We start from the raw sequence: 27,802 nt of genomic DNA on the forward strand, positions 1-27,802 counted from the left end.
CTCAAGTTTAAAAGAATAGTTGACCATGCATTGGATAGATATGTGCCCAATGGAACAGTCCACAATGGGAGGAACCCTCCATGATATACAATCACTATAATGAAACTTCTGAAGAAACAGACGCTACTGCATAATAGGTGTAAAACAAAGCATAGGGCTGTAGATAGAGAGATACTAAATGAAACACATTTGGCTATCAAGAGTGCAATGTGTAAACCCTTCAGTGACTACTGTAGCAGAATACTGTAAAATGATCTATCACAAAAACCAATGAAGGTTTGGTCATTTATAAAGGCTGTTAGTGTACAGATCCAAGTGGACGAGACGAACTGAAATTGAGGGTAGCAAAGCAAAAGCAGAAATGCTTAACTCCAATTTTCAAATATTCCTTTACAAAGGAAAACCCCCAGAAAGATGCCCCAATTTAATGCTTGGACCACTGAAAAGTTGGGTGAAATGAATGTTAGTGTCAGTGGCATTGAGAAACAGCTGAAATCACTGAAACTACTCGAAGTTCCAGGCCCAGTGGAACCCGCATCACATCCTATGCTGGATTCATGGCTCAGTTAGCCCCTCTTTTAACTATACTCTATCATAGATGTCTCGAAGAAAAAACTGTGCCTAGTAGTTGGAAGAAAGCAAAGGTAACACCCATTTGCAGGGAGGGTAGTAAAAGTGATCCACAAAACTACCGTCCAATATATTTGACAACGATCTGTTGTAGAATCTTAAGATATATTCTGAGCTCTCAAACAGAATGACCTCCTTCATGCCAACCAGCATGGATTATGAAAACATAAATCTTATGAAATCCAACTTGCACTTTTCTCGCATGACATACTGAAAGCTCTGGATCAAGACAATCAAGTAGATGCAGTATTTCTTGATTTCTGAAAAGCATTTGACTCTGTACCACATCTGCACTTACTATCCAAAGTACAATCATATGGGGTATCAAGTGATATTTGTGACTGGATTGAGAATTTTTTGGTAGTCAGGACACAGCAATTTATCTTGGGTGGAGAGTCATCCCTCACCTGATACAGATCTATAGAAAGGAAAGTTAAGTGTTTATTTTTTCCGGTCTTTTCCTCATAGCATATTTATTAAATTTCAAGCATGTTTCTGTTTAAGAGTTGTAAGCTCGCATTTTGTAAGTTCAAATTTGGCAGTCTGTACTGCAGGCATCAGCATCCATTGGTGACACATTGTGTATCTAGGATTCTGTCTGTTTTTATAGTTTACATCTTCAGTTAGTTTTGATAGGATGGGTAGGATGTGTGCATGCTGTGTGTTGATGCAGGAGGAGCTGGCCGAACTTTGTGAACAGCTGAATGCACTTCTGGCTACAGTCAGACACATTCAGGCTGCTGTCTCAGGGTGTAGCGATGGTGGAGAACCTGGTGCACTGCATGGGACATCTCAGGTGTCATCTGTTTTGTCCATGGGCTCTGCTACTGTGGCACCTACTAGTGTGCTCACACAGTGGATCCACTCTCTTAGCTTAGTGAGTGGCAGGTGGTAATGCATTTGCTTTGCTCGAAGCGGAGGCCCAATATGAAGACTGGTCATCTAGTCTTGTTCATTCACACTGTGACTGGAAAGGTGGCCACACCTTCAGCAAGGTCCGAGCAGGCAAATGGTGGGAGGGGTTTACTAGTTATCGGGAGCTCAAATATTAGGCGTGTTATGGAACCCCTTAGGCAGGCAGCAATCAGGGCTGGAAAGAAAGCCAACATGCACTCGGTATGTCTGCCGAAGCATGGCATCTGAGATGTGGGGGGTGGCATTGCCTGTAGCTATGGAGCGTCCAGGGTGCAGCCATCTGCAAGTTGTGGCTCACTTCGGCACCAAAGATGCCTGTAGCATGAGTTCTGAGGCCATCCTCAGCTCACACCAGTGGCCGGTGGAAGTGGTGAAGGATTCGTTGACTCTATGACGGTCTTGGCTGCACATTTCTAGATCTTCGTTGTCAGAGGGGCATTTGTAGGACTCCCCTTGATAGGTCAGGGGTGCACTACACAAAGGAAGCAGCTACTAGGGTAGCAGAGTACTTGGGGTGTGCACATGAGGGCTTTTTAGTCTAGGCTATAAGTTTGAAGTACTCTGATGAACACTCGCCAGTCAATACTCAGCAAGGGAAGTCAGACCACGTTAAGTGTAAAGACACTTCGACTGTCAAAACTTTATCAGTAAATTGTCTAAGCAGTCATAACAAAGTTCCTGAATTTACTGCACTCCAGGAATGTTCTAGCACTCAAATTATTCGCGGGACTGCAAGCTGGCTGAAACCCAAAGTGGAAAGGTCTAAGATATTTAGTGAGTCAAGGAACGTATATCAGAAAGGCCGATTAGAGACCATAGGAGGGGGAGTTTTCACTGCAGTTGACAAAAACATTGTATCTATTGAGGTCAAAATTGTGAGTCACATATAAAATTTCTAGGTTATACCAAGCTGATAGTTGAGTGCTTTTATTGGCCACCCGGCTCTGCTGTGGCAGTTCTAGAGTCATTCACAGAAAGCCTATGCTCAGTAGCACATAAATACACAGATCATGCATTACTAATGTAACACCACTTTAGCCTACCAAGTATAGATTATGATGTTTGGGGAGGATTCACTGCAGGAGGTACTGACAGATAGTCATGTGACATGCTTTTGAACAAGTTTTCTGAAAACTAACTTGAGCAATTAGTTCAGCGGCCCACACACAATGAAAATATCTTAGAGCTTGTAGCTTCAAAAGGGCTGGACCTTGTCAACAACGTCAGTGTAGAAACGGGGACTAGTGATCATGATGTAATTATAGCAACTATAGTTATGAAAGTTAATAATCAGTTAAGAAGGCTAGGAGAGAGTTTCTCCTATAAAGCGCAGATAAGTAGTTGTTAGCATCTCACTTAGACAGCGAACTGACATCACTTAGTTCCAGTAAGATGGACATAGACGAATTATGGGCAACGTTTAAGCAGACCATAATTGCGGTCTGGAGAATTATGTGCCTAGTACGTGGATTAAGGACGGGAAAGACCCACCATGATTTACTAATGACATTTGGAAAATGCTGAGGAAACAGAGGCTGTACCACTCTCAGTTCAAAAGAGAACACGCAAATGCCGACAAGAACAAAATTCATGCATTTGTGAAAAGATGCAAAGCATACAACATCTACTACCATCATACCTTAACAACAAACTGAGAAAATTCTGGTCCTGTGTGAAATTGCTGAGTGAGTCTACAGCTTTAATCCAGTCACATGTTGACCAGCCTGGCATGGCAGTCGAAGATACCAAAACTAAAGCCAAAGTTTTAAACTTTATATTCAAGAAACCATTCATGCAGGACAATTGTATAAGTATACCATTTAGAGACGGGCCGCTCTGTTACTGGTATGTCCGAACAACATGCAAGTTTATTACGAAGATGCTTCAGGAACACAAATGGGAATTCCTGGAGGGAAGGCGACATTCTTTTCGAGGAACACTGTCGAGAAAATTTAGAGAACCGGTATCTGAAGCTGACTACAGAATGATCCTCTTGGCTCCAACACACGTAGTGGGTAAAGAGCATGAACATAAGATATGAGAAATTAAGACTTTCATGAACGCATATAGACATTTGTTTTTCTCTCGTTCTTTCTGCGGGTGGAACAGGAAAGGAAATGACTATTAGTGGTACAAGGTACCCTCTGCCACACACGCACCGTAACATGGATTGCAGAGTTTTGATGTAGATGTAACTTCAGGTGTACCTGAAGGATGTGTACTGGGACCCTTACTGTTCATGTTTTTTATTAATGACCTTGTGGAAAATATTAATAGTAACCTCAGTATTTTTGCAGATGATGCAGTTAACTATAATTACATACTGTCTGAAAGAAGCTGCATAAATATTCGGTCAGGTATTGATAAGATTTTGAAGTGTTGCAAAGATCGGAAACTTGCTTTAATTGTTCAGAAATTTAAAACTGTGCGCTTCTCAAAACAAAGAAATGTAATATGCTTTGACTGTAGTATCAACGAGTCACAGTCAGAATTTGTTAACTCATACAAATACTTGGGTGCAATGCTTTGTAGGAACAGGAATGAGCACACAGGTGTAGTTGGTAGTAAAACAAGTGGAAGATTTCGGTTTATTGATATAATACTGGGGAAATGTAATCAGTCTACAATGGAGATTGTTTACAATTCACACATGCGACCCATCCTAGAATACTGCTCAAGTGTGTGGGGCCTGTACCAAATACAACTAATAGGGGATATCGAAAGTGTACAGAGACGGGTGCAAATGGACACAGGTTTGTTTGTTCCATTGGATAGTATTACAGAGATGCTGAAGAAACTGAACTGGCAGACTGAAAAAACTACAAAGAACGAAACTCGTCTAGCTTGAAGGGGGAAACCAGATGGCGTTATGGTTGGCCGGCTAGATGGCACTGCCATAGGTCAAACGGATATCAACTGCGTTTTTTTAAAAATAGGAACCCCCATTTTTTATTACATATTCGAGTAATACGTGAAGAAATATGAATGTTTTATTTGGACCACTTTTTTCGCTTTGTGATAGATGGCACTGTAATAGTCACAAACGTATAAGAACGTGGTATCACATAACATTCTGCCAGTGCAGACGGTATTTGCTACGTGATACATTACCCGTGTTAAAATGGACTGTTTACCAATTGCGGAAAAGGTTGATATCGTGTTGATGTATGGCTGTTGTGATCAAAATGCCCAACGGGCGTGTGCTATGTATGCTGCTCGGTATCCTGGACGACATCATCCAAGCATCCGGCCCGTTTGCTGGATAGTTACGTTATTTAAGGAAACAGGAAATGTTCAGCCACATGTGAAACATCAACCATGATCTGCAACAAATGATGATGCCCAAGCAGGTGTTTTAGCTGCTGTTATGGCTAATCCGCACATCAGTAGCAGAAAAATTGTGGGAGAATTGGGAATCTCAAAAACGTCGGAGTTGAGAATGCTACTTCAACATCGATTGCAACTGTACCATATTTCTATGCACCAGATATGGCGACGACTTTTAATGTTGTGTACAGTTCTGCCACCGGGCACAAGAGGAATTATGAGACTATGAGAGATTTTTTTCACACGTTCTATTTAGTGACGAAGCATCATTCACCAAAAGCAGTAATTTACACCGGCATAATATGCACCATTGGGCAACGGAAAATCCATGATGGCTGCGACAAGTGGAACATCAGCAACCTCGGCGGGTTAATGTATGGTGCGGGATTATGGGAGGAACGATAATTGGCACCCATTTTATCGATGGCAATCTAAATGGTGCAATGTATGCTGATTTTCTACGTAATGTTCTACCGATGTTACAACAAGATGTTTCACTGCATGACAGAATGGTGATGTACTTCCAACATTCCAACATGACAGATGTCCGGCACACAGCTCGAGTGCAGTTGAAGTGGTATTGAATAGTATATTTCATGACAGGTGGATTGGTCGTCGAAGCACCATACCATGGCCCGCACGTTCACCAGATCTGATGTAACCGGATTTCTTTCTGAGCGGAAAGTTTAAGGATATTTGCTATCGTGATCCACCGACAACACCTGACAACATGCGTCAGCGCATTGTCAATGCATGTGCAAATATTACGGAAGGCAAACATTCATATTTCTTTGCATACTACACAAATATGTAATAAAAACTGGGGATTCCTATTTAAAAAAAACGCAGTTGATATCCGCCATCTAACTGGCCAACCATAGTGCCATCTGGTTTCCCCCTTCAAGCTAGACAAGTTTTGTTCAATGTAGTTTTTTTCGTTTGACATTTATTTCGTGAGATATTTGGCCCGTTCACGATCAGTTGGGTTACTGTGGCTCTTGTACGTGGTGGTGAAGTGGAGACTGTATGAAGGCTGGAGACTTAACAGCCAAGAAGTTATTGCTTATCGTACATTTCACATATGTGAAGTGTATAACAGAGATAATGGTACATCTTATTATATGTCTACAATGCCATTGGTTCTTAGGACGAGGAATCGTCGTAAAGTAAATGAATCAGGGGCTGTGTTCGTATGGATTAAAGGTGCACTGAATTGTGCTAAGATTAAAGTTGTTGGTATGTTTATATTAAATGTGTTTTCCACCGCATATGAGGTGTGTTCAAAAAGTTTCAAGACTTTACATTTTTTGTAAATTATTTTATTTATTTCTCTACATTAATGTTAAGCCCTTTGAAGTAGTCCCGATTGAGATATTACACACTTATCCCTGCACTTCTTCCAAAATTCTGGAACTTGATCTCTGGGACAGCACTTTCAGTTATTGCTTGTAATCTCATCTAAGCTTTAAGATTCTCATCTAAGCTTTAAGATTCTCTCTAATTTTAAAAATGGAAAAAAGTAGTGTGGGGCCATGTCTAGCAAATACAGTGTTGTTTTTATGCCAAAAATTGAGGAACAGGCAATGAAATTTGAGCATGTGCATTATCATGGTTTAAAAGTCACAAATTGTTCACCACAAATCCAGGCATTTCATACCCAAAACATCCGAAAAGATTTCATAGCACGAACCAACTGATATGCCAAAATCATCAGTAACTTCTCCCATTGTGATATGGTAATCGATGATGATAATTTCTTTCACTTTTTCATCAGTTGTTGATGTGTTGGGGTGTCCAATATGTTCATTACTCTCAACTTCTTTGTGGCCATCTTGGAAATTCTTACACACTCATAAACCCTTGTTTAATTCTTAGCAGACTCACCAAAAGCAGTATTCAACACTTTCAAGACATTGTTACATTCTATTCCATTTTTATAGCAAAATTTAACCTCAATTCTCTGATCCATTTTTAAAACAAATCAATAATCTGCACTCTTAAGCAAACACATTAACCCTCTTGAAATGAAAACAGAGTAAACATCCAATACGCTACCAGTGAACAGGTACGTTTCATGTGTGTTTACAAACACAAAAATGAAAATTGTGCTAACTGGACTAATACAACCCGTGAAATTATAAAATTGCTGATACTTTTTGAACAGACCTTGTCCATTCAATTATAAGACGAGGCATTTTCCTGAATTCTTCATTTGATAAATACAGGGTCATCTTACATTCACAGATTAAACTATTGCTGCCAAGGTCAATGTTATTACAATGTGTAGTCAATTAGGCAAAAGTATTATATAACAATGTCACACTTCCTGCCTCTTTGGCATAGTTAACCATATTAAAAATGAGATCTTTTCGGGAATCTTTCACATTGTTTACCACTGAAAATGCATACTTTCGTAATACATAAGTACAAATATGAAAATCATCAAAACTGGTATGTTAGCTTCAAAAGTATGAAAATCAAGGTAGCTGCTGCTCAGTTTACTTCTGTCAACCAATCTTGCATAGGACACATGATCCCATCTGCCAATTGTAACACAGAAAATAATGTATGCAGCATGAATGGAATAAGAATGGTTAATATCTTAAACTTATAACATATTCTGTATTGCAACAAGCAAAGTTATGCCTTCATAAATTGTTGTTTGGCAGGAACCATACAGCTTAAATTGCTACGTGAAGTTACACTGTCCAATCGCATTAATGTGAGCACCTATCAAAAGCCTGAATAACTACCTCTTGCAGCGTATACTACTGCAAGACATGCAGGAAAATAGTCAAAGAGGTTCTGGAATGTACCGACAGGGATGTGGAGTCATGCCGTGGCCAGCTGCACTACATTTCTCAGTTGAGGAGCCATGGCATGAACAGCCCTATTGAAGTAGTCCCACAGATTCTTGTCTGGGTTTAAATTCGGAGAGTTTGGTGACCAGGGCAGTGTGGCAAACTCATCCTGGTGTTCTTCGAACCACGCACTTATACTGTAAGCTGTGTGACACATTGCACATCCTGCCATCAGCCAAGGAAAAACAAACTTCATCTAGAGGTGGACATGGTATCCAAGGATAGATGCGTACTTATGGTAATTCATTGTGCCTTCCAGAATGACAGGATTACCCACGGAATGCCTACCAGCCTGGATCCATCTGACTATTGTTGCAGGGTGTTAGTTTACAGATGTTTCACGCATTACATGCTAACAGCCATCTGCCCAATGGAGTATAATATGTGATTCATCTGAAAAGGCTACCTGTTGCCACTCAATGGATGTCCAGTTGCAGTATTGTGTGGCGAATTCCAACCTTCGTCACTGACAAATAGCAGTCAGCATGGATGAATTGGGCACCTGCTGCAGAAGCCCATATGCAGCAATGTTCACTGAATGATCATTGAGGCAACAATGTTGGTAGCCCCTCGGTTTATCTGGGCAGTCAATTGCTCAACAGCTGCACGTCTATTGACCAGTACACATCTTTTCAGCTGTCGTTCACCCCTGTCATCTATGACCTGTAGTGCACTACAGCTACCTCGGCGGTCATTACGGATAGCGCCATTTTGGAATGCACAATATACTTTACCATGGCAGCATGTGAACAGTTTACAGACTTAGCAATTCCAGAAATACTTTCAACCTTGGCCTGAAAGCCAATGATCAGGCCCTTTGCTCCATTTCCGCATTATGACAACAGCTACAGTGTTCTCTGCATCCTTCCAAAACCTTATACAGCCTCCACTGCTACTGCTGCCACTTGCCATCTGTGAGTGGTTATCGCACATTGATCTCAAATACATACAGTTGTCACTTAATGTGACTAGACGATGCACCATCCCACTGGGTACACGCAACTCAGTGATGCCAACCTGTGAGCCTTAGAGACACACCACCATGACTGGCGGTGGCCCCAATCTAGTCTTTAGCCCAGGAGATAAAATTAATGTCAACTAAAATATGTTCATATAAAAGTCTCAAAACAATGCACAAGAAATGAACCGTGAACTTAAACAACAGTGCTAAAACTGCCAGTGCCCTACAGCACTGTTGATTTTCAATGATAACTATGCTGTTAACTTGAAGTTGTATGGTTTCTGCCAATTTGGTTGTAGGGAGCTGAGAGAACACTGTATTATTGTCTTTCAATTTCCTTCATTTGTCAGTGCTATAAGGACAGTGAAGTGCAGCAATCAATAATGGATGCAAAATACAGCCTTAACTCAGCTGTGAAACATGGATCTAAGAGTCTGCAGTTCCCAACAAGTTCACACAGACAATAAGGTGCTAACTTTAAGTTACGGTGATTCAGGAAGCAGAGGCCATAAATGGTGCAGTGGGGTGTCAGATGAAAGTTCAGTTAAGCAATGTTGGTCCTACACACTTTCAGGAAGCCAAAGCAGGGAAAGCTTCACAATTTGGAACAGCAAGTTCTTCAGTATGTGCAACAGAAACACAATGAAGGCTTACTAAGTACCTAAGAAATTATCTGACTGAAGGCACTGGAGGTAAAGAAGGCTTTACGCATTATGGAATTCAAAGCATGTACTGGCTGTTGTGTGAGGATGATGAAGAGGTAAGGTCTTACAACACAGCAATGCTAGTTCAGTGACTTCTGACTGTGTGTGATGAAATAATATCTGCATATCAGCATCATACAATCACGGGAAACAGGATGACTATTTGCTAGACCATATGGGCAATGGCAATTAGACACCTGTTTGTTCTGATATGTCATTGAATGTTGCTACTGATATGAAGAGCATTAAAAATGTTCCTACAAGAAGTTCTAGCAATGAAAAAGCCACAATAATATTGATGCTGGATGCACCAGCAGATGGAAGGAAGCTCCCCCACCATACGTGATTCTTCGCTGGAAAGCAATACCAAAAGAAAAGCTGCCTGAAGGACTTACCTCTAGATGCCAAGCAATGAGATAGATGACAAATGAGCTGATGCTACATTGGCTTAACGTTGTTCTGAAAAGAATATCAGGCTCTTTGTTCAACACAAGGAATATGTTGGTGCTGGATTTTTTCAGGTGACACCACATCCAGGAAGTAAAGATCAGCAAAGAGCAACACAGACCTGGTAATAATTCCTAGCGGCATGACCTGACAGCTTTAAGAAGTAGATGTTGTTGTGAACAGGCTTGTTAAGGCTCACTCGCAGTAGCTTTACTGTGAGGCTTCTTCAAGTAGACCATGCTGTCTGTCCTTGCGGGGAAGGAACATAATTTTTTCCTTGCTGGCCAGTGGATCCTTACTGTCTGGGGCAGAATTTGAAGTGAATCTATAATGAGGGGACTCAAAAAGTGCTGCATATCCGTCTCAGGAGATGACATACTATGAGAGGAGTGTCAGAGGGTGAAGAAATGCCTGAAGGCTTATAAATGAAGGCAATGATATTGATCATGACGACGGATGATAATGATGACGGAAATGAAGATGAGAACTACCCTGAAACATTTCTTTTTGTTTATTTTATTTCTCCTTGTATGTAGACTGGCAATGGCAAGGAAACCGTTTCTGAAGAAGAGAAATTTGTTAACATCGAGTATAGATTTAAGTGTCAGGAAGTCATTTTTGAAAGTATTTGTATGGAGTGTATTCATGTATGGAAGTGAAACATGGACGGTAAATAGTTTGGACAAGAAGAGAATAGAAGCTTTCGAAATGTGGTGCTACAGAAGAATGCTGAAGATTAGATGGGTAGATCACATAACTAACGAGGAGGTATTGAATAGAATTGGGGAGAAGAGGAGTTTGTGGAACAACTTGACTAGAAGAAGGGATCGGTTGGTAGGACATGTTCTGAGGCATCAAGGAATCACCAATTTAGTACTGGAGGGCAGTGTGGAGGGTAAAAATCGTAGAGGGAGACCAAGAGATGAATACACTAAACAGATTCAGAGGGATGTAGGTTGCAGTAGGTACTGGGAGATGAAGAAGCTTGCACAGGATAGGGTAGCATGGAGAGCTGCATCAAACCAGTCTCAGGACTGAAGACCACAACAGCAACATTATCAAAGCAAAGAAATAAAAAAAATGGCATACGCTTACAATAGGTTTAATGTTACCTCTTTTAGGTAGACCTAAAGAAACCTCCTGTAACTGAGGGTCATCATACATTCAGGCTCATCTTATATTGAGCTACATATAGTATATAGGATTTGCAGTAAAACTATACTAACCAATGAGATAATACATTATTGGATCCTCAAATGAATCTTCACTGAACCATATTGCTCGAGTTTCATCATAATTCCGGAACATTCCATATTTTGGATCCAATATCTCTCTCATTAGCAAGAGAAAAAATTCCTTAGTCACTCCTCCTGCATCTTCGGCTTCCTCACCTAAGAACTTAACCTGAAAAATGATTTATTATATTTTATCAATTAAGTACAAATTCTGTTTTTGTGTTACTTATGTTGCGTGCATGCCTACTTATGACATGAATTATCAAAAAGTCTCTATGGGAATTTCTATTAGAATTATTAAATTCCAATACAATTTTAACAGAAAATTAAACAATTTTATTCACCTTACTTCAGTGAACACTAAATGACATATTAGATGAGCTTTAAATTATGAAGACTATGTTGAAATTCAAAGGTTAAGAAATAGCTAATTGATATTTCCTACTGAATTATGAACAGGACACCTTAACTAATAATACAATTGAGTCAATATATGAAATAAGTAAAGATTACAGTGCAGACAGGACTGTAAGAATTTCCACAGCTCAGATTCTTGAGGTAGATAACCTAAATACATACATGAACACCCCACGAACTATAACATGGTGTAAGATGGGGGTACGCTTCACCACCACCACCACCACCACCACCACCTGCCCTGCTACTCCTTTTGTGATAAAAAAAAATCTACTGTTTCCATACTTCTAAATATACTAGAATTTCTTTAGTGCTACGCTCTCAGGAAAATGAATATATACTACTAAAAATATATTCAGAGACCATTCTGCAAACATAATATTTTCCTTGTAGCCTAGGAAACTCTACGTACGAATATCGACAATGTAGGAAAAGACTTACTGCAAAGAAGATACATTAAATAACCAGACACGCACAATTAAAAGACACTTACATAAAGCTTTTTGCCACAGTCTTCATCAGCAAGAGAGAGACACACACCATTCATACACACAAACAAGCACACCTCATGCACACATGACCGCCAGCTCCAGCATCTCGGGCCAGAATGCAAATGTCACGTGGGATGCAAGCAGCAATCTGGATGGTGCGGGGAAGGGGAAGGGATAGTAGTGTATGGGTGAGGAGACAGACAAACTCTACCTGGGGGAGTGTGCAGGGACTAGAATGCCAACAGGAGCAGCATCCGGAGGTTGAGGGGCACGGAGGTGGGAGGAAAAAAAGAGTGAGAAAGGAGAGAAGCAGGGAAAGACGGGCAGATGCGCTGGCAGAGGGCAGCAAATAAATAGGGTGGGGGTAAGAATAGGGAGGAGATGACAGGACAGAGAGGGTGAAAACTGTAGAGCGGAGGGTGTGGGGACAGTATGTTACCATAGGTTGAGCTGGGATAATTACGGAAGTGGAGAATTTTCTGTAAGGATAACTCCCATCAGCTCAGTTCAGAAAAGCTGGTGGTGGAGGGAATAATCCTTATTGCTTGGGTAGTAAGGCAGCCACTGAAATCAAGTGTGTTAAGTTCAGCTGCATGTCATGCCACAGGATGGTCTACTTGCTCTTTCCCACAATCTGGCAGTCGCCGTTCATCCTGATGGGCACCTGATAGGTAGTCACACCAGCTTTTTATATTAGTGTGATTACTATCAGATTGGTCTGATGCAGTCCTCCACGAATTATTCTCCTGCGCAAACCACCTCATCTAGAGTAGCGCTTGAACCTACATCCCCAGTTATTTGCTGGGTGTATTCACATCTCAGTCTTTCTCTACAATTTTTGCCCTCTACAGCTCCCTCTAGTACCACGGAAGTCATTCCGTGATGTCTCACAGGTGTCCTAACATGCTGTCCCTTTCTCTTGTCAGTGTTTTCCACAGATTCTTTTCCTCTCCAAATCTGCACTGAACCTCCTCATTCCTTACCTTATCTCAACATCTGCCTGTAGCACCACATCTCAAACACTTCAATTCTCTTCTGTTCCGGATTTCCCACAGTCCATGTTTCACTACCACACAACGCTGTGCTCCAAATGTACATCCTTAGAAATTTCTTCCTCAAATTGAGGCCTATGTTTGACACTAGTAGACTTCCCTCGGCCAGGAATACCATTTTTGCCAGTGCTAGTCTACTTTTGATGTCCTCCTTGCTCTGTCTGTAATTGGTTATTTTGCTGCCTAGGTAGCAGAATTCCTTAACTTCATCTATTTCCTGACCATCAATCCTGATAAGTTTCTACGTGTACTCATTTCTGCTACTTCCCATTACTTTCATCTTTATTCAATTTACTCTCAGTCCATATTCTGTACTCATTAGAATGATCATTCTATTCAGCAGATCATGTAATTCTTCTTCACTTTCACTCAGGATAGCAAAGTCATCAGTGACTCATATCACTGATATCCTTTCACCTTGAATTTTAATCCCACTCCTGAACCTCTCTTTTATTTCCACCATTGTTTCTTCGATGTACATGTTGAACAGTAGGGGTAAAGTCCTACATCCCTCTCTTACACCCTTATAATCCGAGTACTTCGTTCTTGGTTATCCACTCTTATTATTCTGCCTTGGCTCTTGTACATATCGTATATTATCCGTCTCACCCTAGAGTTTACCCCTATTTTTCTTGAACCATTTTACATTGTCAAATGCTTTTTCCAGGTCGACAAATCCTATGAATGAGTCTTGATTTTTCTTTAGTTGTGCTTCCATTATCAATTTTAATGTCAGTATTGCCTCTCTAGTGCATTTACCTTTCCTAAAGCCAAACTAATTGTCATCTAACACATCCTCAATTTTCTTTTCCATTCTTCTGTATATTATTCTTGTCATAAACCTGTATGCATGAGCTGTTACACTGATTGTTGCACTTGTTCACTCTTGCAGTCTTCAAAACTGTTTGAATGATATTCTTCTGAAAGTCACATGGTATGTCACCAGACTCATACGTTCTAGACACCAACATGAATAGTCGTTTTGTTGCCACTTCCCCCAGGATTTTAGAAATTCTGATCAAATGTTATCTATCTCCTCTGCCTTATTTGATCTTAAGACCTCCAAATCTCTCTTAAATTCTGATTCTAATACTGGATCACCTATCGCTTCTAAATCGACTCCAGCTTCTTCTTCTTCTTCTTCTTCTTCTTCTTCTTCTTCTGTCACATCAGTCTTCTTCCTGATAGATGCCTTCAGTGTACTCTTTCCACCTCTCTGCTCTCTCCTCTGCGTCTAACAGTGGATTTCCTGTTGCACTCTTAGTGTTACCATCCTTGATTTTAATTTTACCAAAGGCTGTTTTGACTTTCCTACATGCTGAGTCAGTCCTTCTGAAACTCATTTCTTTTTCGATTTCTTCACATTTTTCATGCAGCCATTTCATCTTAGCTTCTCTGCACCTCCTATTTATTTCATTCCTCAGCGTCTTGTATTTCTGTATTCCTGAACACTTTTGTGCTTCCCTCTTTGACCAATCAACTGAAGTATTTCTTCTGTTACCCATTGTTTCTTCACAGTTACCTTCTTTGTACGTATGTTTTTCTTTCAAACTTCTGTGATTGCCCTTTTTAGAGATGTCCATTCCTCTTCCACTTTACTGCCTACTGAGCTATTTCTTAGCCTTAGAGAACTTCAAGAGTATCTCATCATTCCTTAGTACTTCCCTTGCCTATTACTCCTTCCCGACTCATCTCAAAGTTCAGCCTACTCTTTATCACTTCTAAATTGTGATCTGAGTCTATATCTGCTCCTGTGTATGCCTTACAATCCAGTATCTGATTCTGGAATCACTGTCTGACTGTGATCTAACCGAACTGAAACCTCCCCATATCACCCGGCATTTTCCAAGTGTACCACCCCCTCTTGTGATTCCTGAACAGAGTATTCACTATTACTAGCTGAAATTTATTACAGAACTCAATTACTCTTTCTTCTCTCTCATAGCTTGTCCCAAGCCACATTCTCCTGTAACTGTTTCTTCTCCTCCTCCCCTACAACTGCATTCCAGTCCCCCACGATTATCAGCTTTTTATCTCCCTTTCAATATCCTAACACACTCTCTCTATCTCCTCATATTCAGCTTGCGACATTGGCATGTGTACCTGAACTATAATTGGTGGTGCTGGTTTGATGTTGATTCTGATTCTGATAAGAACAATCCTGTCACTGAACTGTTCACAGTAACACCCTCTCCGCCCAACCTTCCTATTCATAACGAATCCTACTCCTGTTTACAGTTGCCCAAGAACTTTCATGGGCGTAGAACTGTTTTGGCTTGTTTTGCATGTCCTTTCAGGACTGGAGAACCATTATTAATTTGTAATGTTTGTGCAGTGCTCATTTGACTGTGACTGTATAAAGGCAGTATAACAATTGTCATACTTTTTGTTCTTTTTTGTTTCCATTTTCCTCCAACCTTGCATAATAACTAGATCAAATTTAGCAGGTCCTGCTATGAAATAATCAGCAACATTCATTGACACTGTTTCTACATTACACGTTTTCACAGTATTAGTAGTCAGACACATCCGGAAGAAGGTTATATTGTCCAGGATATGTCCATGGAAACATATAAATTTTCGGAATTTTGTAATTTTAGATTTTACCTTCTGTTTTTAACCAACTGTAAAGTCCTATTAATGCCACTGCCTCTTTGCACTGGGTGTGACTAAATGAAATACACAGGTGATGGTAGTGTATCCCATTACAGACATTAATTAACGTCTGTGTGCCAGACCAGGGCTCAACCCAGAACTTTGCTAGACCTACAAGGTATGCAAGATAGTTTCTGTGAAGTTTGGAACAAAGAGAGAAGTAAAGCTGTGAGGGTGAGTTGTGAGTCATACCTGGATAGTTCAACTGATAAGAGCAATACCAGTCAAAAGCAAGATACTAGGTTTGAATACCAATCTGGTTCACAGTTTTAATTTGCCAGTTCCTCTAAAAACAATGCACACTTCACTATTGAGTGAAAGGCTGTATGAGAACTAAAGCAGATAACTCTTGGCAAAACAGCATTTCAAATTCCCTTGCTTCTGCTCTAACTTAAGAGCAAGATGCCAGAATTGTAGTATTTACAAAATATCTCTTATTTCCTAAATATTAAACAAAAGACCCAGCATAACCAAATAACCATTATACAAAACTGAAAGTGGTACTCACCCTTAATGGCTTCTTCAGATCAGATGAGCTGTATTTAGCTAGTTCTCGAAGTGTATCTTGGACTAAGTGTTCTCTGCTGACATGTAACTGCAGGAATGTGCTGATATTAGTAGCCAATGCAGGATTAAAAAACATTGTTGTGAAAACTTGTGTAGCTGCTTGATTCATTGCGGACTGCATCTACATTGATGAACAAAAGCAAGTTCAGTTAAAATTAAAGTACTGCATGAGGCACTACAGAATTGCCTTTGAATACATCCCTCTGATAGTCTTCTATGTTATACAAGGTGATATAACATAGAAGGAAGGAAGTGTTCAAGAATATTGTTACCTAAATCAATAACTGGGTGTACTAGTAACTAAGTTTCTTTTCAAGTTCAGGAAGAAATACCTTCCATACTTATCCAGTGCAGGGAGGAATGCTGATGTGTTCTTGCAGAATGCAGTTGTATGATTTGTCAAATGTAAGTTGTACTCTAGTAGTATCCCCAAGTTCTTTGTAGAAGAAGAAAAAGATATCAGTGTACCGTTTAATATTAGGGAATGGAAAAAATTCTCCAAACTGTGGAGTAATCAGTCTTTTCTCAGCATCTACCACCGCTTCCATTTTAGATGGATTATATTTCAAACTTGTATTCTGTGCCCACTGAGACAAGGCAAATAAGTTGGCACATACATGTCGTATGATTTCCCACAGGCTTGTTAGTATTGCACGATACAGCTGAAGGTTTTAAGCATACAAGTGACACTTGCAAGACAAAAGAACAACTGATGCAGCACATCATTAACATACATTGCCAGGGGCGGAGGGGGGGGGGGGGGGGGTGGGGGGGGGGGGTGGGGGGGGAGCAACACCCTCAAAGACTACATTCTGTAGCACCAAGGCATAATACGAGGGTTGGAACTTAAATAGTGGCAACTATTTATTCACAAGCGATACAAAAGTGTTACATGTTTGAACCTGTTAGTGTCCTTCAAAGTAGTCACCAGCATTGTGCAGAACCCGTTGCCAGCAATGTGGAAGGCGTAGTATACTGTTAGTGGAGTCTGTTCTGTTGATGATGCAAATGGAGCAGTCTATTACCTGTCAAATCCCTGGAACAGTCCTGAAGCAAATGCCACGAATTGGTTCCTTCATCTTCAGAATCAAATCAATGTCACATGGACTTAAGTCTGGGGAGTATGGTGGATGGTACAGTACTTCTCAGTCCCATCGACTGAACACAGCATGCACTGTATGCGCCCGCGCAATGTCATGCAAAATGATGGGCAAGTTGTGCAGAAAGTGTCGCCGCTTCTTTCACAAAGCTGGTTGCAGGTGATGTTCCAAAAACAAACAGTAATACTGTACACTGACTGTCTGCCGTGGAAGAACATAGTGCGCTAGGATAACACCATCACAGTCATACACAAGAATAGCCATAACTTTCACCATAGTGGGGCTCTGACGCACTTTTGACTTTCGCGGCGACCCATAATGACGTCATTCCTTGACTTGGCGTTTCAGTTTTGGCTCATACAATGTGGCCCTTGTCTCATCCAGTGTTACTATATGGCGTAAGAAAGCCTCTCCTTTGCATTCATAGCACTCCAAGTGAGTTTGACAATGCCATAATGCATCCATTTCTGCATTTCCATCAAGTCATGCGGAACCCATCGAGATGCAATTTTTCACATGCGTTCCTTCAGGATGTGAAGCACAGTCGTATGCGCTAATCCAATTTCGTGAGCTCACGAATCATATGGCGTCGATCACTGTCCACTAACGCAGCAACAGCATGCACTACTACTTCAGAGACACTAGGACAACCTGCCGGATGCCTGTCTTCCACAGTTTGCTGACCTTCGTTGAAGGCTTTTACCCAACGTGCCACTGTTCTATACAACAATGCCAATTTCCTGCATGCCTCTTGAAGACCTTGATGACACTGTCGTGCTGTATGGCCTCTGGCACATTCGATCTTGATCCAACTCCATCATTCCTATTTCGAAAACATAGTGACACCGTTACGTTATACTGCTCACTCACAAGTGACTGTGTTTCCCTCGATTGTGCGCACACCAGTGACATGGGATAGGTGAATCCATTTGCTCAGAAGTAAGGTAGGTACGTCAACAATGTATGCTATCAACAACAATTGTAGACTCCATTGCATAGTGTCTCCACAGCAGTGTTGCCACAATTTAAGTTCCAACCTACGTATGTGCATACTGAGGGGTTGTTGTGTTAATGATTCATTTGTCACTGTCATTGGCACCCATGTGGCACACAGGAGGCCTGTCTATACACCCTCTGTTTTGACATTGCAAGCAATAACTGTGCTACGTTTAGAGATGAACAGTGTTTGTAACATTCATTCTAGGGTACAATCATGCTCCACCAACAAGCAGTACTCCTGTTGAACAGCTTCAGCCACCTGAACAGCATCAAATTGTCAGTCTGTGGGAAGCTGGATAGATATATCAATGGACTGCTGTCCACGTTGGTGTGTCACTGCTTTCGACAGTGATCTGTGGAATATCCTATGCCTATAAACCAGGTTCTGGACATCCACACAATAAAGAAACATGTCAAGGTCAATGCACTGTATGAGTAGTGGTGGCTGACTGAGCATCATTCAGGGATGAAATCATGGCACATCTTGCACCTTCTGTGTCAGGAAACTAAACATTGTAAACTGTCTGCTTCAGTTTTCTCTGACCAGGCAACCACTGACACCACTCTTGTGGTGTGAAAAAGCTGACTGGAGAGTCGAATGGTGCTGTGTCTTCTTCAGTAATGAGAGCACATTCTGCCTGTATGCAAGAGAGAGACATACATATGTATGACAAAGACCTGGTGAGCTGCCTATTCCAGAGTCCATTCACCCATGACATACAGGTCCCATCCATCCAGGCTTCATGGTCTGAGAGGCCATCAGTTACAAGTCACAGTCACATTTGGTGTTTCTGAATGGTAGAGTAAGCAGTGACTGCTATTTTGCACAGGCTGTTATCCCTGTACAACTGCCATTTCTTCAATGGGAAGGTGAAGTGCTTTTTAGCACACCCACATACTGCTGTTGCAATGCTATGTGCTCTTCATTGTTTACAACTACTGCACTGTCCAGCAAGATTACTGGGTCTTTCACCAATTGAACACATATGGGACATGATAAAGCAGGACCTTACTTGTTCTCCAAGGCCTGCAAGAACCATTGGCAAATTGCAAAAAAATGGCTAAGACACTTAGAACTGCATCTTTATGACTGACTGCATGTGAGACTAGAAGCCTGCATTGCTACCGGAGGAGTGCTTCACTGTGTTTTGAAGCTAGTGTTTGGGCACCCTTTACTGTAACGTGCTTTTCATTTGCTCTAAATTTTTTACCATATGCTCCCACAATGATAACTATCTGTCATCTGACTTATTAATAAAGTGATCTTGTCCTTGAGGGTTTTACATACCATCCTGCCCCCTTCAAAATTCAAATGGGCCAGAAGTTGGAGGGTGCATTTGCGAACTCCTTCTTGGGTAGTTGTATTATAAATCATTAGCTCTCAAGCTCTTGGGATGACACTTGAGGGCAGAGAGTTATTAAAGATGTATTTTTATTTTGACTGTGAAAGAAAACATTGTTCCTTGTAGGCCATATCTCTACATATCATTTGTTTGTTGTGTGATTGAGCAATTTTGACTATCACATAGTATGTTTCCAATGACTCAACAGGCAATGCCTTGATAATCTTGATTATGTAAGGTCCCAAAGCCTCCAAAACATTCATAGAAGAAAACATTTTCCATTATAGGTTGTTTCTTTATATCATTTATTTGTTGTGCAATTAGCCATTTTCAACTACCACATAGTACTACTCTACCCAACGTAGCTGAAATATGCCAACTGCACAACTATTTAATGATATAAAGATACAGCCTACAATGGACAATGTTTCCTTTTATGAACTTTTTGGAGGCCATGACCTACATATCAGAAATAAATTTAATCACTCTCACTGTACGTCATCATGTCTGTAGCTGCAAAATACATTTCTACAATTTGTCTCCTGACAGTACCAAGCTACTAAATATTTTGGCAGGAATAGATAATATACCAAATTTGGTTACAAAGAACATATAGGCATAATATATGAACCACTCAGGTATTTCACAAATTTGACTTCCACTTTACAGCATTTTTTTCAAACTGGTTAAAAACTGAAAAAGTGAAACCACATAATAAAATAAAGGAAGCCATAAAATGAAGACAAATTACAGACCACCTTCTTTATATACATTTACCAAAGAGTTTATACACCACTGGCCATAACAAATTACTTAAGACGACGGTGAATTTAAGTATCACTATCAAAGAAAATATCTCACAGAGAGAACACAAAGAAAATTTATCAAGTTAATACCCATTACACATCTTTATCAGCAATCAAACACTGTGTTCTCCAAGGATCCAAACCTGTCACCTGCACATCACTTAACCCTTTAACTGCTCTGGACGTGTTAATGCGTGCACTTTTGTACCTATCCCTGTGTGCTCTGAATGTGTTTACGCGCGCCACCAGTCCTTCTACTTGGTACTCTGAATGTGTCTATGCGTAGACACATTCAGAGTACCAGGACTGGTGGCGCGTGTAAACACATTTGCAACACACAGGGACTGGTACGAACGCGCGCGCGTTAACACGTCCAGAGCAGTTAAGGGGTTAAGTGATGTGGCAACAGCGTTTAATTAGAGAAAACATGAAAATTATATTTGAAGGAAACATCAAACATGTTACAGTGAATATAGTAAATTCATTTGTTGCCAACAACTTATTTATAAATATGGGAAAAACTGTTGCATGTACATAAGCATAATTGCATACCAGCTAACAATGTACAAGACTTAAATATATAATCAATTGCCGAAACACAGTGAATAAAATCTCTAGGCACTTTGATACGACAAAACATGGTATGGGAAGCACATGTAGACTGTGTAAACAGAAACTTTAACAAGATATGTTTCATAACAACAATTATGATCTACAGTATACCTCAAATAGTAATCTCAGAACTACATATTTTGCACGAGCACACTCAATATTGAAATATGGAACAGCATTTTAAGGAAACTGTGGAGTCAGAAATATTTCGGCAGCTGAAAAAGACAATTTAGACTTTTTTGGCGAACCTCGATGATGAAATCTTCTAGGGTTATCAGCCGAGTCAAGGCGCTGTTCTGCGGCAATGTTTCAACAAGATTCATACTTGTGATCTTCAGGCAAAGAGTCGGATTCGTGTCCTATCTGGTTATTTATAGCCGATGGACTGCAGGCACCTCTGCCTCATCTGCATCAGCAGCACCAATCGCACATCTCTGGAAGGGATGTCGCAGCCTGTTGAGAGTGGGGTGGAGGGGGGGGGGGGGGGGGGGGGGAGTTGCGCCTGGGATCCCTTACCATCACTGGCCACGACATGTATCAAGCCCTCCTAATGAAGGGAAGGTTTACTGTCTTTAAAATTGTATTTTTGGATCCATAAAAGTGTTTAGAATCCACCCCTAAAACTGTTTTCTGACTACAGAACAGAAATGTATGTTATTCGCGGTTGAACAAAAAAAATGCACCTTCCTGAAATCGGCCTTTTTTTACGCACCAGTTTTTTTTCTTTCGGAGGACGTGTTATTGTACCAGTGCTTGGGAGGAAACACACAGAATTCAAATCAAAGTTTAACCGGGTGTGTTTGGAAGTTAGCCCCAAGTATTTGCATTCCGGTGCAAAGACTGTGGAGATTGCAACTTTCCTAGCAGCAAGCCGCTCCAATGATGAGTATTCAGCAATTCTGAAGACCATGACAATGATTGACGTCACCCTGGGACTCTATTCGATGCAGTTTGCCAAGCATTCTGACAACCACCTGATTCAAGCAGTCGAAAACCGCTTGTCACCGGCCATACGAGCGGCTCTCGAGCAGCGCAGGATGGCCTAGATTGAGCAGAATGCCCTCTATGAGGAAGAGGAAGGACTAGCTTATGGACCTGGAATAGCAAATTGAACGTACATTGCATAATATTGCATTTATATGTAGTCAAAACTTCAAACGTGTTTTTCTCGAAATGACTTTTTTTTATTGCGTGGTATGGTAACTTCAAATCTACTGAACTGATTGGTATGATTCTTTGTTTCTGACGAAGCTAACTAAATTGTCTAGGAGTTGTACCACTTTTATTCTGATCCATCAACTATAAATATTTTTACTTGGTTGACGAAGTTGAAAAATCAATAAAAAAACATTTCTTTCAAATGGCCGCCATTTTGTTTCCTATTGTCAAAATAACTTATGCGGAGGTCTACATCAAAATTTTGTTTCGTTCCGACGGCACTTCTGCCTTTGCTCTTTGACATTTCCGGTCGAAAAAATTCCAGTTTCTAGAGGAAATATAAATAAACATTTTGAGCAAATTTGACATTGATATCTATAACACATCTCAAGAAAAAAATTCCCAACGAACATGCTTTTTTTGGGCCAAAGATAGTAAACCTCCCCTGAAGAGAGGTTTCGACAGCAGAGGGCTTCACAAAATGGTGTCAACATATCGAGACAATGCATCAAAAAAGAATTACAAGCAAGAAGACTGAACGGCTTCCAAACATCGTATTGATGTCTGTGATGGAGCAAGAAACTGATTTCACAAGTGTTTGTCAGACAGTGAGAGAGGAAGTTCAGACAGCACTTGGATTGCATGGTGAGCAAAAAACTGAGACACTTCAAGAGGTCATAAGGGAGGAAGTGGAACAGACATTGAACCCAATCTCTCGTCCTTCATTTCCGTTTAAAACGGTAAAAGAGTCGAGACCCAGGCAAAGCTACGTTCCTACAATATTGCAAGAGGAACCTGTTTGGGCACCAAGGAAGACTGACGTCTGGAGGACCCAGGATAAGCAACCAGTATGTTTCCACTGCGGACAACTGGGACATGTGGTGTGCTATTGTCGAGAAAGGCGGCAGATATTTGATGACGCCTGTACCGAAAGACAGCAGACCGATCTCAGCTGACAACAACTCCAGGACGACGAAGATGAACAAGAAGATGTGGGTGCAGGGCGATGTAGGTCACCATCGCCACAAGCTAGCCGCTGGAGAGGATGCTCCCCAACACGCTGATCAAGGTCTCCATTGTCATCTAGAAGCTCCAGCCAATCACCCAGTGGCCGTAACGTGGAAAACTAAAGGGTGTGACCTTCCTTGGAGGTGAGGCCGCCAAAGAGAAAAATTCTCAGCCATCGATCACTACAAAAATTATACGAAACTACATCGGTAACCTCATGAATGGTCGACCAGCCCAAGCTCTTGGGGATTCTGAAGCATCATATTCAGTCATTATGGAGAAGTACCGTCGCCAGTTGCAGAAAACCATATCCATCGACAACAAAACATCTCTGCTCAAGGTGGCTAATGGGAAATATGTAATACCTACATTCATGTGAGTATAAGTAGCCATACACAGCTCTTAGAATTCATAATCTTATAAGAGTGTAGTCAAGATGTCATTCTTGAATGAGACATTTTGAAAGCTTCTTTTGAAAGCTTCTCAGGCAATTATAGATTGTGGTCACTCGAAGACAATGCTAAATGAGATGAGATACTGTGGACAGGAAGATTCGCATCCGAGTGCGTGGAGACTGTGTGCTGAATGAAGTGATCATTCCAGCAGTCAGCACTAGAAAGTTAACTCTCAGGTGTTATGCTATGCATCAACCCCTGGATCTTATAGTGGAATGTAAAAGAAGCATACCACTGAAGAATAACTTCGTCATCCCAGCCTCTGTCGTCTCGTTTAAAAACGGATTCAGTGAATTGCGGATAGTTAACTGTCGCCGAGAGCTGCAGATCCCTGAAAGACGCATGTGCATAGCAAACGCTGTGCCATTAATTGAACAACAGCTGAGCATCACATGTAGTGAGTGAGTGCCAGAAGGTGCCGTATTAAAACTCAGCGAGAACTTTCTAAGTGATTTATTGTTTCCACTACAGTGCTCCGTTCACCTCGGTCTGCATCACAGGGCCCCTTATGCTGAGGAAGCACCCCAGCGGCCTGTGCGACACAACGCTGTGTTGTTCCGGCCTTGTATGCCAGCTGCAGAGTTCCGATTACATCAGGATTGCTGCGCCAGCAGCCAACCCAGCGGCCACTGTCCCCATTGTCTCCGCACTGCTCTGCTGGGAGCTGTAGGCCAGCCCCACTGCCACCTCTTCCTCGCTGGAATAGCTGAGAACACAGTGGCAAGCACCCACGATCCAGCGTCCGAATCTGAGGCTCTCACCTCTGAAGTCTCCGGCACGTGTCAGAAGCCGAGATGACTGCCCATTGTAAAAAGCCAAAGAGTGGCCCGCCCTGGATGGCTGTGGGCCCCGTGTCGGCCTCAGGGGGTCGAACCAACGAACCGCCTTGGACTGGGACGCTGATGCCCCATCTGTTGCTGCATGTAGCCCGGCAATGTGACACGCCTCGCCTCCTGGAGAGCTGCCACACTTGAATGAATCTTGTTAGAAAACAATACCTATTTACACTCGGCTGCGTGCCTCTGTTTCGCTAACGCACCACTTCATGTCACGCACGCATAACACTTAGGTTGGCCAGTGGCCCTCCTCTGCCTGTGGCTTGCGCCATGGAAGCTGCTGTGTGTGCCCTCTCTGGCAGTTCTACACCCATGTGGCCTCTATTTGCATTCACAACTGCTGGTAACTTACTGAAATCCGGCCTGAACCTGGCTATAATTTGTGCTCTGAATATCGCACAAAACTAACTTTCGCTATCCTAAACGGTGGTGACACTACATTATTCCCCTCTTCGAAAAGACCTGGTCCCCGGGCCGACCCTTAACTAGCTCTTAATTTGTTTGGGTCGGCACCTATGGCACATTTCCTTACTACTAAAAAACTTAAATGTGGTCTAGTGCCCTCTTAAAACCATGACAGGAAACAAAACGTAAAAATTCCTTACTGGATGACCACTGCTCGATCAACCCCTTACCTATTCATCTCACGCCCTCAGTATCCAATCCACTGGGATTTGGAATACCCTTGGTTCCCTTTTGCAATTAGCTATCCGCCTGATCAGAAAGAAAACAACACATAACAAAGTTAAGGCTGCGTTGACACTTTGCACAGAGCTGCTCAAAATGATAGTTATTTGCCGTTGCCTTTCCCTATATTGAGTGACATGTTGAACAAGCCATTTGGCTGATATGCGCCCTTCTTGCTCTAAAATGAACTGGTTTATGGACCTCAACAGACCTCTCTCCAGAGTTTGATTTAACAAGGTCAGATTCTGCCTTGGCAAAAACTGTAAAGTGACTTCTGGCCAGTACAGCTGTGGTTGCATAACATTCTATTGCGCAACTCCTGAAATTGATGCTGGCAGATGGAAGGTAGGTCCTATTATGTTACACTTAGTTCCATTGATTAAAATTCCACTCCCATCAAGCTCTATACTTTTTGCTTCTGCAAATACTCCCCACTCAAAACAACTTGCTATTACCACCAAATTCTCGTAGGTGGAGAAGATCCAATGTATCCCGACCTGTTGCAAGCTCTATTTTGGTTCCACCATGTCCCTTGGACAGTCTATTCCTTTCCCCCTGGCTAAAAATAACTGCACCGTGCATGTGTCCCATATTTGTAGCTTCACAGATTTTCCTCCAACATTTACTATTTTTGATCCAAACTCAACACCGATTGTGTGACTACTTTCCTCCTTAAATTTACATTATATGAACTGGTGCAATAAACAAGACTTTCCGGACCCCGCACTGTCGATAACTAAAAATTTAAACAAGAAATTGTACAACTCTGACATCGTTCAACACATATTTATTATGCTTTGCTGTGAAATTTACTCCGACGCATTTATTTCTCCAGAATTGCATTTGATTTCTCCTCCAACAACACTCCACATACATCAGACACTACACTTCCCTTTCCAGTGACCTGAGGACAGGGATCACCATCATCCTTCCTCCCTCTTCAAAAGGACTGATGCCCCTGGCAGGCTCACAATACTCGAAAACACATATAAAATACAATGCCTAATTAATCTGTGCAAACCCACTGATACATTAAAAAAAAATTTTAAAAAACTATAAATACTCTACTACTTTCTAGATTGCAAAGCATACAGTAGTTCATGCTGTACTCGATCTTCCTGGTTTTCTCTGCATTTAGCGCCACTCTTCACTCTCTCTTTCTTCCTCTTTCCTTCCTGTGACACGCCAGGAATCACACACGGGCAACCCTTAAATGGCCGTAACTGCCCAATGTGTGCTATCGTCGTTCTACTTGGTAGCTGAAGCTTAACAGTAATGGGAGATGCGGTTTCAACAACTTGGTATGGCCCTTGATACATCCTGAGGAACTACTTCATTTTCCCATTTTTCCGTATAGGGGCTGGACAGCATTACCCAATGTCACACTTTATACTGCAGTAAACTTCCTTTCCGCTTTACAGCGTCTTCCTGCCTTTCCAAAGCCTTTGTATTCGCCTTTTGTACCCGTTTCTTGCAAACTGACATACAGATTCACCAGTCCTTCGTTTTTGTAGCTTCACTAAATCAAACGGGGATGGCATTTTTCGCCCGTACACTACCTCATATGGGGACAAACCAGCATTTGTATGGACTTTTGCATTATACGCACAGACAATACGCTTCAAATATTCATCCCACTGACGGTGATGAGAATCCACATAAAAACACAGCATCAACCCGATTGTTCTGTGTACCCGTTCTGTCCTTCCGTTGGCCTGTGGATGCAACGCGCTTGTCCTCAGCTTCTTTACGTTCAACAAATTACACAGCTCCTTCATTAAATCCGACATGAAGTTTGTCCCTTGGTCAGTAATTATTGTCTACGGTACACCACACTTCAAAATCCAGTTGTTTACTAACACTTGCGCGACCATTGCTGCCGGTTGATTTGGCATAGCCACCATCTCCAGATACCTCGAAAAATGGTCTATTATTGTGAAAACGAATCTCTTCTCCGATGGTGTTCACCTAAAAGGTCCTAAGACATCAATCCCCAGCAAAGAGAATGGGCATGTTACTTCTGGTAATCGTTGTCGCTGTATCTGTTTCCGACTCAAATCTGCTCTCTGCTCACATGGTATACAACTCTTGATGTACTGATCCACATCTCCTTTCCTACCTCTCAACCTATACCTCTCCGCCACTCCCTATTCATCACTCTACACCCTCCATGACCGGATAACAGCTGATCATGTGCTTCCTTTAAAACCTCATCCCTCAACTTCACTGGCACTACTACCCTTGGCCCTAACTTTGTTTCCCTGCACAGAAGACCATCGTATATATTAAATTGTGGCTGTGTCTGATACAATTTACAATCGTTATCCACGTCCTGTAATTCTTGGCATACTGCTAGGTCATAGGTTATGACTGCTACTTGCACCACCTTCCTACTTAGTGCATCTGCATTACCGTACTTCTTCCCAGGCTTGTGCACCACCTCGTAGACGAATTCACTACGCCTCACAGTCCATCAAGCGAGTCTAGTGAACGGATCCTTCAACCCCAACAACCACTTCAACACAGGGTGATCTGT

At 41.6% G+C, this 27,802-nt stretch overlaps 1 protein-coding gene across 4 annotated transcripts in view; it reads right to left on the reverse strand.

Moving 5' to 3' along the window:
* LOC126415634 (probable E3 ubiquitin-protein ligase HERC4) overlaps positions 1-27,802 on the reverse strand; it is a 222,530-nt gene that overhangs the window by 61,579 nt on the left and 133,149 nt on the right. For all 4 annotated transcript variants that reach the window (XM_050083444.1, XM_050083443.1, XM_050083445.1 and 1 more), the window contains exons 16-17: positions 16,204-16,383; positions 11,072-11,249 (exon numbers count right to left, since the gene is read on the reverse strand). In XM_050083444.1, the coding sequence (XP_049939401.1) occupies positions 11,072-11,249; positions 16,204-16,383 (358 nt within the window). The remainder of the gene's footprint in view (positions 1-11,071; positions 11,250-16,203; positions 16,384-27,802) is intronic.

Source organism: Schistocerca serialis, chromosome 1 (assembly GCF_023864345.2).
Source record: "Schistocerca serialis cubense isolate TAMUIC-IGC-003099 chromosome 1, iqSchSeri2.2, whole genome shotgun sequence".
Taxonomy (NCBI): Eukaryota; Metazoa; Arthropoda; class Insecta; order Orthoptera; family Acrididae; genus Schistocerca; species Schistocerca serialis.